This window comes from Rhinolophus ferrumequinum, chromosome 8 (assembly GCF_004115265.2).
Source record: "Rhinolophus ferrumequinum isolate MPI-CBG mRhiFer1 chromosome 8, mRhiFer1_v1.p, whole genome shotgun sequence".
Classification (NCBI taxonomy): Eukaryota; Metazoa; Chordata; class Mammalia; order Chiroptera; family Rhinolophidae; genus Rhinolophus; species Rhinolophus ferrumequinum.
The window spans coordinates 2,400,440-2,415,035 of NC_046291.1; the positions used below are offsets into that span (position 1 = coordinate 2,400,440).

The 14,596-nt window shown below is 49.5% G+C and overlaps 1 protein-coding gene across 4 annotated transcripts in view; it reads right to left on the reverse strand.

The window, feature by feature from the left end:
- Positions 1-14,596, reverse strand: part of UBE2F (ubiquitin conjugating enzyme E2 F (putative)) — a 48,131-nt gene that overhangs the window by 7,716 nt on the left and 25,819 nt on the right. For all 4 annotated transcript variants that reach the window (XM_033112819.1, XM_033112818.1, XM_033112816.1 and 1 more), the window contains 3 exons: positions 8,822-8,889; positions 1,929-1,999; positions 127-184 (listed from right to left, as the gene is read on the reverse strand). In XM_033112819.1, the coding sequence (XP_032968710.1) occupies positions 127-184; positions 1,929-1,999; positions 8,822-8,889 (197 nt within the window). The remainder of the gene's footprint in view (positions 1-126; positions 185-1,928; positions 2,000-8,821; positions 8,890-14,596) is intronic.

Below are 14,596 nucleotides of genomic sequence, written 5' to 3' on the forward strand. Positions count from 1 at the left end.
TGGCGGTAGGGGAGGAGGGAGCAGGGTGGCCTGGCTGCTGCTGGGGACAGTACAGACAGGCCATCGCGGCTCCTACAGGTGGCTGGTTACCAGGGCAGGGCTGTGGTCAATGGCATCGCAGCCTACCTTTAACGTCCTTGTGGGAGCCCAGCCAGTGCCGTCAATCGAATGTTCTCTCAGTAAACTGAAACAGACACAGAGGCGGAGCAGTCAGCAGGGAGCAGCCTGTGGCCACGCAAGGTACAGGTGTGCCATGGCCACAGCGTCTCGTGTCCAGGAACGCCTTTCCTGCCCCCCTGCATGGCCTCTCCACCTCCGAGGCAGGGCACATGCTCGCATCTGCGCCGTACTTTCTACTACAGCACACAAGGCCTTTCATCGCAGCTGGACACGAAGGTTGTACGCTGGGCTAAAGCACGCTTACAACAGTGGACAGCATCCGTCCATTTAACATTCAGAAAGGGGGGGGTGACAGCAACGACAACGGGAGCAAGTGACACTCAGAACTTCCTGTTTGTGCAGCAGCTCAATGCTGAAGTCCTGTAAAGCCTCAACACCCCGAGGGAGGTGTGTCACCTCTCCGTCCCGCAGGCTGGCACCCATGTGCGCTCCTGCCACACGTCTCCACAGCTGTTCAAAAATTTAAGGGTAAAGGCAGATTAGCACAAAATCCTGGCTGGTGCCCCCACCCCCCGGGATGGGAGGACCACGTCCAGGGAAGGTCACACAGGCTTCGGAAGTACTGTGAGGGCCGTTCCTTAGGTGGACTGGAGTCATTTTCATCACTGTCCCACTGACTGTAAAGACACATTATACTCTCATATAGATGATCATTCCATACTTTGAAAAATGGACCGGCTGGTTTCCTTCTGGCAAGAACTCAGTCTGGCATTGCTGGATGAGATCCCACTGGTGCCCTGATCAGTGCACAGCAGTTCCAAGGACACTGGCCACCCCCGGCCACCTCCCACCCACCCACCTGCTCCCTCTGTGTGCCACCTGTCTGCACCAACACTCGCTGCCCCAGCGGACTGTCTTTTTCATACTGAAGGTAAGAACTGTCATGAAGGATGTAATCCAGCTGATTTTTTTTATTTTGTTTTCGTATTTTAAATCATAAGGTGGCTAAATCTATCACTGATTTTCACCGAAGGTCTCCGCCTTTTGGAGCAAACCACCATCTGCTAAATTCCTGTCATGTTTTGCTAATAATTTGATTTCTCGGCAGACAGCAAAAGCGACGAGGAATTCGCGCTCAGGTGCTAATTCTGACTGAGGCAGGGGCACGTAAGCACAGGCGCAAAGCCCGGGGAGAAGGTGGGCCAGACGGCGTTTAGGCCCCGAAACTGAAGATCACGAGTCTTACAGTTTCCATACTTACCCAACAGGTACTTAAAAGGGAAGATGCCTTTAAAGAGGTACACTCTTCTAGAATGTACTTTCAACTTTCTATAAAAAATAAGGCTGGCATGAAACAGGGCACCACGTACAGAATGAAATGGGAGAATGGGTACTGATTGCACTTGCATGAAAGGAAAAAGGCAGACTGATATCCGGGCAGCTAGGCCAGGAGCAGTCAGATTTTACACTGCCTGTCTTTCAAAGGTGACGATTGTTTACTAAGAGCAGAGAACTGTTAGAAAGACTTGCCCTCCGATTTCCTCAGGATACCGTTCCCTCTTAGCTACATTCAGCCACGTGGAGGGGACGCAGAGGGAGCACTGGGGCAGGTGCAGGCTGCAATGACTATACGTCCTCCGCCACCAGAGGGCACCGCGACCACTGAGCTACCTGGAGCGCAGCCCAAAGCCCCAGGGCGCGTTCCCAACCCTCCTTATCCTGGCCCAGCCTCACAATCCTGCGGGAGGCAACAGGGTGGAGAGCCAGGCGCTCACACATGCAGAAGGCAGCAAAGAAGAGGGACTCACCTCAGACATATTTCGCCTGTCTCTGTGATGTTGGGGTGCCAGATCTTGGTCAAGCATTTCACTTTGGGGGGCTGCAACGCAGAGAGAGAGAGATCACAGGCTCGCCCCATCACAGCCTGTCCAAGGCCTAACCACACCCGATCTAGCCCCCGGGTCCACTGCTTACTCGGCATTCAGCAGGATCTCCAAGCGTGTTCAACCTCGGACACCGGGTGACGTCACCCGCGCAGAAGTGTGTTGTCACCCTACTGGCCTCACCGGTAAAACCCACTTCACCCCGAAGAGACCCCCTACCAAAACCCAGGGCCTGACGGATGGTGCTGGGGGCTGGGCCTCTGCCCCTCTGGGCCGGGCTGCACTCCAGGGGGCCCTGTAGCCTCCAGGCCCCAAGGCCAACCAGGGGCCCAGGCCCCTTTGGGCTACGTTGCTGAACTGTGGCTGCAAGTTACTGCTCCCCACAGTAGTGGCCCGTTTCTGAAGCCCACTTTATACTTAAAAGAGGGAGAGGATGAAAAGGAGTAGGTGGGAATGAGGCCTATGAGCCTCCGTTATGATGAGGCCCGTTTACATCAAGTTCTTCTTTTAAGATCACTCTATCACAAAAGCAATCCATATTCACTGAAGGAAAAAAGACAACAGAAACAAAAGGAAGGATACATTTACATGTATAAAATAACCCCACCCAGAAATAATCTCTATCACCCGAAAGTACATTTTTTGAGCCTCTTTTCTAGGACACACACACACGTGTGTATGCACATTCATTTTTCTTATTTTTTCACGTTTTTGTCACCATGTCAGATGGCTTCGGGCTCTTTTGCACGTCATGTAGAACAGTAGCATTTAACAAGCCAGCTCCCTACTACTGGGCATTGGGTTGCTTCCGGTTTCTGCTACCATCTGCTAAGTCAATGTTTGACCTTCATTCACATCTGTAGGAAACATGTCCCTAGAGATGTGAAGAAGAATGAGGCCAAGGGACAGCAGCTGCTGGCCAGAGCGCTGGCTGCGGACACAGCACCAAGGGCCCTCTCCTCCAGGAAGGCCTACCCCTACCTGCGGGGAGGGGGGCCTTTCTCCAGTCCAAGTTCCACGGCAGGTCTCCTTGGTGTGAGCAGCTTAAGTGTTGTCTCATAGAATCTCACCAGACATGTCATCTCACAGCTATTAAAGTGACAACCCTTTGTCACAGAGACAACATTTTCCCAGTTTATCATTGGCACTAATTTGTATTTGTGAGGTTATTCTGAGGTGTACAGGCTTTAGATAAAAACCTCTATAATCAAATTTTTATCTTTGATCCCAACCTAGAAAATATTTCACCATCCAAATATTCTCCTGTACTTTCTCCAGTATTCTAATAGCTTTATCTTTTATTTGTATAAAACAAAAACTTTTCAGCACTCTCATAAATTTTCTTCCTGATTTCAAAACACCGAAACATCGAGAGACTCCCCGTAAAATGACTCATCTAATTATGCAAATATAGGTGTCCGAGGATTACTGCTAGGTTCAGAATGAGTTTAAGTCAATTTAATACGCTTTCGTTTGCTTTTCTACGACTAAATGGGAATGCACTTGACAGAAAGAGTGCTCGAGGCCTTCCCCAAGAGGGAAGGTCAGGCCGTATAAATCTCTGGGTAACCGAATACAGTGCCCACGCGACAGTGGGCAGCTGGAAGCACTGACTCGGCCTCGGGGCCCTGGGACCAATCTCCGTCCTTTCTACGGAGTCCCCAACACAGGTCACCTGCCCAGCGGTCACCGCATCTCCCAGTGCCCGAATGCACTTGCGCCCTCTCCTCCGGGCCCTTCACCTTCCATAGTCCGAGGCTGACACAGACGCCTCCCTGTCAATGGCCCCCTTAACTGCAGTCCCCAGAACAGAGAGAAAAGCTCTGCATGAGAACCGTGGACCCGGGTTCTGAAACACTTTCCAAACTGAAATGTTCTTGTAGACCCCCGGGACCCCACCCCCAGCGTAAGACAAACAGGAAATACCCAGCTCCACCTCCACCTCGGGGGCTGGCACTGCCATCTGCCCTGTCACACGGTAAAGACTGTGGTAAATGAGAAACACTATGCTGCCAATTGACGGGGAAAATGGGTTCTTCAGGGGACAACTGCTGACCATTTGAACAATATGGTGAGATGTTTTTTAGAGCACTAAACATAAACGGTGCAGAACCATGGTACTGGGAGGAAAAGGAGGTGAGCTACTGGGATCGAAGGCCTGTTTCAACCATTTCACAACATAAACTCATGAAGGAAAAATAGATTTGACTGCAGTGGTGAAGCACAAACAAACTCTTACAGAACAAAAGCAACAAAAGACAAACGAAAACAGGAACATATTTATAGCACCTCTGAGAAAACTAAAAGAAAAGTTTCATGTAATTTTTATGCAAGAATTGTTGTAACAAGAAAAACAAAAACCCCAATGGAAAAAAGGGCTAAGCACACAACATCTCATAAAAGACACAGACAGCTATTAAGTAGGAAAAATATTTACCATCCTACTTAAGAATAAAAGTCCAAATGACAATTAGATGCCATTTATTTTCACCCAAAATGGCAAAAGAAAAAACAATGCAAACAGCCCATTTTGGTGAGGGTTTAGGAAACGGAATTCCCACACCCCGATGGTGAGCCCATCCACTGGCATGAGGTCCCCGGAGATGACTCAACAGCTCCACAGCATGGAGGAGAAGCCTTACCCTGAGCCCAGTGACTCCATCCATCCCTGTGCTTCCACTGCCAAGCCCACAAGAGAGGCAGGCACACGCGCTGCTCCCCAGGACGCGGCTCACAGCGGCGGTGAGTTATCACAGGCTCAGCCATGGCGGCCCCCGCAGGCCCGCCTGTGTTTGCAGGGTCTGTGAGCTAAGTATGGGTTTTACATTTTTAACAGGTGGTTTTTTTAAAAAAAGGACGTGACAGAGAGCACACAGGGTCCACAAAGCCTGAAGTATTTACTATTTGGCCCTTTACAGAAAGTTTTGTTCATAACAGCAAAAAGCTGGTCCACCCGTGACCCATGATGAGCGATCGGTTAAAAACCACGCTACACCGTACAATGGACTGCTGTTAATAAGGTGATCACAGGTAACTGACGTGACAGCAGGCTCCTCACATAATGTGGAACCCCGTGACCGAGCTGTGGTGGCGTGACCCTACTTGCATGTATGATTATGTATCGTCTGTTAATGGTGGCCATCTCTGGGTAGAGACGACAGGTGATCAATACTCTATTTTTGCACAGCCACATGTTCTCCATTTCCTACCAAGCATAATAAATCGCACAGAGAAGAGGGGTGAGAGGCAGGTCAGGCTCTCCTCCTGGAAACATGGCAGACGGCCCCTCCTTATCACTGTGGGGCTGGTCGTGGCCGTGTGACTTGATTTGGCTCCATTACCAATAACGCGAGAGGATGTGACATGCTCACTTCCAGGAGGAAGCTGGTGTCAGAGAGCAAAAGGCCGGGTTCCTTTCTCCTGCTTCAGCACAGTTCCCTCCCACCACCTAAGATGGACATGCCACGAAGCAGCACGAGACCTGGGGACTGTGTGACCCCACAGCCGAGCCGCCGGCGGCACCAAGGCCCTACTCCTCCTCGGGTGTCCCATCACCCTGGGGGTTCCCCACTGCCCATCACCATGCTGGCCCATCACTGCTTCTGTGTCTGTCTCCTGGGAGACTGACATTCTTAAAAGGCCACTCGACTTCTCATCTCTAACCTGCAGTATCTGACACAGAAGCTGGCACATTTTAGGAGCTCACTGAATGTCACTAAATCATTTCAGTCAATGTCTAAGACTGAGACAGAGTACGAGCAGGCTTGAGGCTATCAGGTCAAGTTCAGTGACAAAAAGCCAAAGAGCCAAAGGGCATTTTGAATTTTAGCTGTTGGGGTATGGGTGTGTGTGTGTGGGGAGGGATAACAAATAGGTGTTTTCTTTCTTTTAAAAGTTTTTTTCTAAAATCATCATCTACTTCACTGATTAAAAGTTTTTCGAATTCACAATCTAAATAACAGACTTTAATTGCAGGAACTATAATGTAAGTGCTACGGGGTAAAAACAGGTCCTTATGAAGCATAGAAATCATGTAAGTTAGGTTTTGGCATAACGGCAAATGAACCCTGAGAAGACGCACACAGGTCTGTCAGGCTGACCTGCTAAGAACTGACCGAGTCTCCTCACCCAAAGGAAACAAGGATCCTTAGAGCTGCCTCGCAGACTCATACGGCCCCCCATGCCGTAACCTGTGTATTTCCATATGCTGGTTCAATGTCCTATAGCACAGGTGTGCAGGGGCAGAGCGCGCGACAACCACTGACAGGTGCACGGTGTGGCAGGCCCTCCAGCGCTGGAAACACACCGTTAGGACACTCCCAGACGCCTCCTTTGCGGAGCTGACAGCCTAGTGGAAAGACATGCTAAGGAGAACTGTATAAAGATCAACTACAATAAAGTTGTATCAGTTAAGCACTACACCTCACAGTTTCCTGGGGACAGTGTCACCCTCTACTTCTTGCCGTGAGGTCATGCTACTCACTGGCCTGTCAGTGAGGCAGCGGCGCCCCCTTAGCCTGGATGAGGCAGAGAACAAGGAGAGGCCGGGGAGCGACAGGCCGGGTCCACCCCAGGGGACTGGCCTCTCAGAGTTTCCCAGCTGGAGAAGGGGCTTTACTCCTGATGAAATGGCACCAGCCCATCAGTTAGAAATTTTCCAAAGGAGACAGAAACTGAAATATAAAAATGTAAAATCATTACAAGTCACCAACTAATACAGGAAACATGCCTTTGAGGCCCAGTGGTTTCTAGCCTGTTTATTCCACTTCCTGCCTCGCAGTTTCTTGAAGTCACGCAGGGAAGGAACACTATGACAAACATTTTGTCACCACCAAGTGGCCACTGGGTGCGGCGGGAAGCTGGGCAGCTCTGGACAAGACTCAGCTTCGGTGACCGAATCGTGTGGCCCAGCCCAGCTCGCTGGTCCATTCCCGTTGGGGGCCCTCACTTGCTGACGTGTAAAGATAGGAATATGAAGATCGCCATGGAACAACTGGAGAATGACATGAGGTAAAGGGAGTGGGAGCACCGAAAAGCTCTCCACTAAAGTCTGTTCCTGCCTGGTTTTCTCATGTACTGCTTTCTTCCTATACCGGGAACGGGACTCTGCTCCTAAATGATGCCTCACTGCCGGGAACAGCAGAACAATGGCTCTCAGATCCCATGAGGCTGTGTCCCAAGTTCACCAGCTTATGCTAAAGTCCTCCCCAGGCCTCCGCCTCCTCAGGAACTCACCGCTTTTCTGACAAGACTGCCATAAACTCACCAACCTTTCATTTGAATATGCCTCTGATGAGTAATCCAGAGAGATGGCTTGTCCAGATAACTTGAAGGCTAGAATTTTAAGTCCTGTATGTCTGGTTGTTTCTAGAAACCATGAAAATAGCCCCCAAATTCTAAATACCTGTACTTAATGCAAACCTCTCAAGCTGCCTCTCACCTGAGGGAGTGGGTGTTTTCAAGCCGGGATTCTCAGTTTGTGATTAGGTACTGTGGAAAGTCTCAGCAGGTAGCGGGATGGACGGACGAAGACCTGAATCGCATATTTTCCTGCCTGCTTACAAATTAAATCTGTTTTTTGTTTTTCGGATTGCTAACTCATCCTCATAAATTGCATTTCAAAAAAAGTTTTAATGTAGTAGCCAACAAAGGTCAGTTTCCACTGATAAAGGTTTGGCTTCAAACAAAAGTGTTACAGCCCCTGAGTTATACTCTGGCAGAGGGGCGGCAGGAATGATTCCATTTGTCATATAGTGGGGAGCAGTCACTGCAGGTAAAGTAACGGGGCACATGGTGTCCCCAATACCCACAGCCTCAGGTTAACGAGGGACTTAATTTTACTATCAGGTTTTCCCTTCCTTTTTAGAGAAGGTTGGGAAACACTGGGGGGAATGTATATATATTCATCTAGTCATACAATAAGTAAGAAAACTGGGCACGTGCCAACCCCAATGGTCCGGAGGGACTGCACGTGCCCCCGGGCACAGCTCACCCTTTCCACTCTCCCCACTCAGGGTGTGAGGACTTGTTCAGAACCTTCAACGGCTTCTCACTGCCAAAGTGAAAATGCTCAACAAGCCCCCCAAATCTGAGTTTTCTCATTGCGCCCTCAGCCCTCAACTCCGATTCCTCACTGAAGTCGTTCTGGCCAGTCCACCACACAGGCTGCCCGCTCTCGTTTCCATACCTGTCAACACAGTTCCGGAGACTTCCACGTTGCCTAGATCACCCCTTGGTGATGGGCCAACCACAGGAGGATGACGCCAGCTGATTCTCTAGAGCTGAACGGCCCGACCACTTGCCAGAAGTGACTCTTTTTCTACTGAGTCCCCATCAACTAGTTTCCTATCACTGATCGCTGTCTATTATCTGCTACCTACCACTTTTATCATTTTATGAGAATTTTCTACATTTTCTCTCCCCTTCTTAATGGTCGTTAAGGTCCTTAAGAGCAAAGAGAATGTCACAGTGCCTCGTACCATTACTCCCTAAAAGGGTCTGTGAGGGATTATTACCATGTAGCTATGGGTATAAATTACTTAGAGTTGAAAACTACAAGTCATTCTTTTCCTAAAATTCTAAAATACGTATTTTACACATTTCTGGAATTCTGGTGTTATACTCGACTAAAACTCCGAATCCCGCTGCTGAGTGACATCTCCCACAGGAGTATCGGCAATTTCACGCTCAGTCCCAGGCCCCAGGGACACGGGGGACAGAACACGGGGGGGTGGGGTGGGTCGGGGGGGGGAGTGTGGGCCTCACGTCGGCCACCCAGCCACACGAAGGGAACAAGGGCCCAGAGGCAGGCTACTCACCACCATGTTGTAGGCATCAGGAACTTCAGTTTCAAACTGAAATTTTCCACCCTGGTAGTAACCCTCATCTATCAGAAAACACAAAACAAAACAAAAGATCCTTAAAAAAAAAAAAGGAAACAAAAGCAAGCACTATGTTAGGACATGGCAAATACCGAGAATTAAGAGCTTAACAACAGGGTGTGGTGCCTTTGTCAGGTCACCAAACCCTGCCCTGGCCTGGTGAGCCGGGGCTCCACACTGGCCGCCTGCTGTCTGTGAGACCCTGGGAAGGCACAGGTATCCTTCTGGAAGGCCAAGACCAGCTCCTTCTCTCCCTCCCTCCCCCAGAACACGCCCTCAGCAGCCCTGCTCCCCCTCGGCCCCACCCAGTCTGCACTGCAACACCCATTGTGTCCCCTCAAATACACACCATGACTGGGAACCCCTTGTTCCCACTGCTTGGTCACCTGTTTGCTGCTGGTCTCCCCGTGAGAACGTCAGTTCCATGGGGTGGTAGACTAGCAGCGACTGCTGTATCCCTAGTGCCTGGCACGTGGCTTCCAGTCCTTTAACAAAGGTTTACCGAAGACAGACCCTCTGGCAGGCACTGCTCCGGGCCCGGGGACTCAGCCGTGCACCGCCTGCACCTTGGTGCAGCCTGCAGAACAGAGTGGGCTCTCTGGCACGGGGCTGGCGGGCATGCCACTGCCCAGGTCTGCAGACCCCACAGCGCGGTCCCAACCCCCTAGACTGTGCCACCGGCCTCTCTGCCTCTTCTGGTCCCCGCCCCGCCCGCAGGTGAGCCTGGCTCCCTCCCAGTTGAAACGCTGCTGGTGCTGCTGCCAGCAGAGGGCGCCCCAGCGCAAACCTGCCGGAACCTGGAAATGTCCCCCAGGAGCTAAAGTACTCAAGACATCACAATTGGACAAAACTAGCACTGTCTTGTAAATGAAAGTTCAACTTCCCCAACAATATTTATCAGCACAAGCAAATAAGCAATACCACATCTTACCGCTTCCCTCAGCTTTTTATATAAAATGAACATTTAATAGCCTCTGTTTGCCATTTTCGTTCAACTAGCTTTCATTTTTAAGCCAGTCTGTCCGTGGTTTCCGTCTTTGGTATTATGTTTAAAAAGGTCTTTCCCAACCAATATTATACAAATGTTTTACTTCTATATTTTCCCCTAGAAATCTTATGATTTCATGTATTTCCTCAGCTCACTCATTCATGTAGAATTCATCATACAGAGTAAGGTGGTGTATTTTTTCTAGCCGCTTCATTATCCTGTCCTTTCTGCACTTACATGTCTGTTTCTAGTGCTCATAAATACACTTGGATTAGTGACTGGCTGTATCAAGTCTTTGGAAATGAAATTTTTTGGGGAAAAAATTTTAACTCCAGACAAAAGAACGTTTTAGATAAGGAGCACCTTCGGTACAGAATACTGCCACCTTGTTCCCCAGGGCTCTGTGCCCGCTGGGCTCATACCACCACCCACGGCAGCCTAACGCCAGGCCCCTGCAGCCACGCGCACTGTGAAGTGTTGGCACACTTCTGGCCTGGTCAGGACCTCCATCCTGCCACCATGCAGCCTTTCTCCAGCTGTCTGTGCCTCTGATCACAGCCTCGCCTCCACTGCCTACCAGTTCCAAAGCAACTGTCATTTTGCCTCATGTGCTTTAGAATTTATCACATTCCTCTGGCCTAGTCTAGTTCTCAGTTGATAATTATTAGAATTGTATCATCTTTGAACTCAATGAAAACAGCAGACTGCTCTAATTTTTGTCTATCTCATGGAATAAGTGTCTTTTGGGAAGAGATCTGCTTTTGAGCCAGTGTTTCTTTTTCCCTCTCCTAAGCCACACAGCTTTGGACCTGCTCCAGCGTGTTTCTTTATTACTGAATTTGCCTAGAAACTCCACAGTCCAACTGAAAAAGCAGTTGGGGAGCCGATGAGTGAGAGGAGCCCGAGACCACCTCTGGCTGTTTCTCATGGAGGACCCCGTTGGAGTTCTCACTGGGCCACCCTCGGGTCTGGCTCGCAGGCCTGCACTTTGCGGGGCGGGTGGGGGTGCAGAAAGGCCTGCCAGCTCTGGAGCCGGCGGGCAGAGGGCTCATTAGAGCGTCTGTAACCCAGTGTGCACGCACTGTGGCCCAGGGCACCACATCCAGTCTGCCACAGGCTGTCACTCTCCATGGCTGCTGTGGCTGAAAACACCCTGCTTCTCAGACAACTGGGTATTCCTGAACCACAATGAAACGCAGTGAAGAAGCCCCTGGCACCCAGCCCTCAGTAGACCAGCCTGTCCTCACCCCCAGGGTGACAAGGAGAGGAACCGCACCCCAGTGTCTCTAGCCAGGTTATGGGTGTCGTGGGCACCAAGAGCTTTAGAGAACCCACTGCTAGAGGGCCAGTGTCCACGTGTGCTCTACCCTAAAATGCACCTGTCCCCCAGAGCTCTTGAGGTCAAGGAATCACACCAGCCGTCCTTTGCCACCTCCTCTTGTAAAAGGCCTCCTTTTCACCCGGCTTCTTACTGTGATGCTGCCTGAGGTGTAAACAAATCCTAGAGGCCAAACGGACCGAGCGATGCACTGGTCCCAGGGAAGCCCCGTGAATGAGGCATTTTGGTAGGGCTGTGCTCTCCCCCATCTCACATCCACTTTTCTGTTCAGGGCAAAGCATGGATTCCATTATAACCACGGTATCCAGCCTCAGGTCGGCCGGCCTCGCATTCAGATTACACTATGGAGTCTCAGGGCAGCGTGAACAACATCTCACGTAGTAACTGCCATCCCCACACGACCATAAAAGAACCCATCACCCACCCCCGTGAGAAGCAGAGGCACCAACAAGCAATAGAAATGGCGCCTTCTTCCTCCCAGGTGACCAGCTCCAGGCCTCACCTATGCACTGGGAACTGAACTCAGAAGTGAGACGGATCTCACGGGGAGACCAGAAATGAAAAGGGAAGTAAGACTTGGTGAGGGTGAGAGGGAGGGAGACAAAGGAGAGGGGAGGGAGGGAGGGAAGGGAGGAGTGGAGAGAAGAGAGGAAATGGGAGAGGAATGGAGGGGAGGGGAGGGAAGAGGAAGAGAGAAAAGGGGAGAGGAAGGGAGGGGAGGGGAGAGGGCAGAGAGGAAGAGACTGACAGCTGACTGGTTTGGCAGTTAGAACCCTTCTGCCTGTTAGTGTATATGGCAGGTATTTCTGACAGACTCAAAGAGCTAAATCAGCAGCTTCAAGCTTTGGAGGAAAAATAAAGCATGTGATAAATTTTGAACATATTATATTGGTAAGGCTATGATGAAATTAATAATTTCACAGTTTTCTCAGCTCTGAGTATTTCAGGTAAAATGCAATGCTTTCAAGTGAAGAGTGACATGTACGATCAATCAGGTCTTGGGAAAGTGATTTTGTGCACGCCTCAGAAACGGATGCGAAGGGTCGCTAATGACCGGGTGACAGAGCCTTTCCAAGTCAGACGCCTTCCCATTCTCTGCTCTCCGCACAGTGGAAGACAGGCCCTCCTCTCACAGTCAGCCCAAAGATTTCAAAGATCGTGAAAATACCGTTATTTTGCAGTGTATAATGCGCACCCACGTTTCTAGCCCAAAGTTTCAGGGGAAAAAAATGTTTCATTTTAATTCAAATTTTTTTGTTCACATCTAGGTACATGTCTTTTGTATTATAAAAGAAGTCTAGCATTTATTTTTTAACATATTATGGTACAAGAAATTTTATGTAACAAATAATTACAAAACACAAAAAGACACAAGACTTGAAAAATTTTATGCCTCGGTAACAAATATTTACACGTCACAGAAGGCCAAGAACTCTTCGTCGTTGCAAGTTCGCTGTAAGCTCAACAAATGCGATGATCGTATTCCAGGGTATTATTCTGCATACGGATATCGCTATTGATTTCTAGAGTTACACATTTAACTCATAAGCACAAATAAAAGAATTACAAACACTTATATAGACACGGAATTCGTACTACCTATGTGCAATGCACATCCTTATTTTTCCCTCACAAATTTAGGCAAAAAAGTGCATATTATACACGGAAAATATGGTCGGTCCTTTGTATCACTTTTGGCCCCTCTGACCTTGGAAGTCCCAGGACAGATGACACAGCTACAACAAAATGCCCTCCATGGCCGTCTGCTCATTTATATGGAGAAGCTGTTCTCAGTGTCTACATCTACGGACAAAATGAAAGCAGAAAAGTGACACTGAGCCCTTCCTTCTAGCATAAAACAATATTCTTTCACAAATGTATTAACTAAATCAGACAAACACGCTGATACATTTGAGATGAAATGCTCTTATGGTTAATAACCACCGAAGCTTGCGACACATGGTAAAGTTATTATTCACCCAACCAATACTTGGTGAGCGGCCACCACGTGCCAGGCATTGCTCCCGGCACTGGTGACACAGCAGCAAGGCACCTTCCTGCCCCTATGAAGCCTCCGCTCCAGTGGAAGGAGACAGAATAAATAAATATATAATAGAAGGGAGCAGGAGGGGGGAGAGGCTTGAAAAAGGAGGATATCAGAGCAATGAACACTCCGGAGAGGGGAAGTTGGGTGAGGCCGCCAAGGGGGTGGGTATGTCCAGGGAACACTGCAGAGGCCAGAAAGCCAGACAGGGAATCGGAGCTGAGGCCAAAGAGGTAACCGGCTCGGCCTTGCGGCCACTGAGTGAATAAAAAGCCAGGAGAGGGGTGAGCACAGATAAACACAGGCTGGAACCCCTGGGGAGCCAGGTGAGAGACCATACTGGTCAGGATCATGGTGGGAGCAGCTGAAGGGGAAATACTTTGGTGGGAGCAACACGAGACTTGCTGGCAGGTTCAGCATGGGTTGGGGAAGAAAGGGACCAAAGGATCTTTGACCCTTTGGTGGAAAGGGCAGTGTTGCCACCAGAAGGCACAACTGAGGGCACGTGAAGTTCAACATCTGACACGTGACTCTGAGATTTCACATCAACATGCAAGTGGAGGCAGTGACCGGCAGCTGACAGATCATTCTGGAATATGGGGAGAGGTCGGCTGGATGAGAGCCGTTTGGGAGCTGCTCTGTGTACAGATGTGTTTAGATTTCATGAGCGAGTGAGGTCCCTGGGGACCTGACTGTGGCGATCCAAGGACAGAAGCCTTGAGGTCCCCTTAGAGGGGCGGGGAGATGGGACAGGACGGTAGCTGGCTCGAAGGAGGGAAACCAGGGGCCCGAGCTGGTACAAACAGTAACTAACAACCATGGAAAAGAAAGTGTTTGATACCGACGAGTCTTCTAGTTGAGGAACTTTTAAAATAATTATTCTATACATAGTTACAGAAAAGTACTGACAGGGTGAGAAAACCCTCCTAAGCAGAAAGATGTTCACATCCAGATAACATTCTATGGGATGAGTGGAATGAAAACCCTGGGCGGGAGAGGAAGCAGCAGCAGGCATTTCCCAACCACTGAAGTAGCGTTTGTTTATGTTTTTTAAAAAGCAGGATGGTAGGTGTATCCACCAGAAACATTTAAAAGTAATACGATACTTTTATCTTTAAATGTCAGTCTTTACAGCACCCTGGAAATGACACTCCATGTAAATTTTAAACTTCAGTCAGAAAAGCACCGTCTGGCCAGTGTGTTCTGGGGTTGGGTCGGCATACTTTCTCTGTAAGGGGCCAGACAGTAAGGCTCTGGGCCGCAAGTCTCTGTCCCATACTGTTTTGTTTGTTAACAGCCCTTCGAAAATGTACAACCCTTTCTTGGTTGAGGGCTGCACAG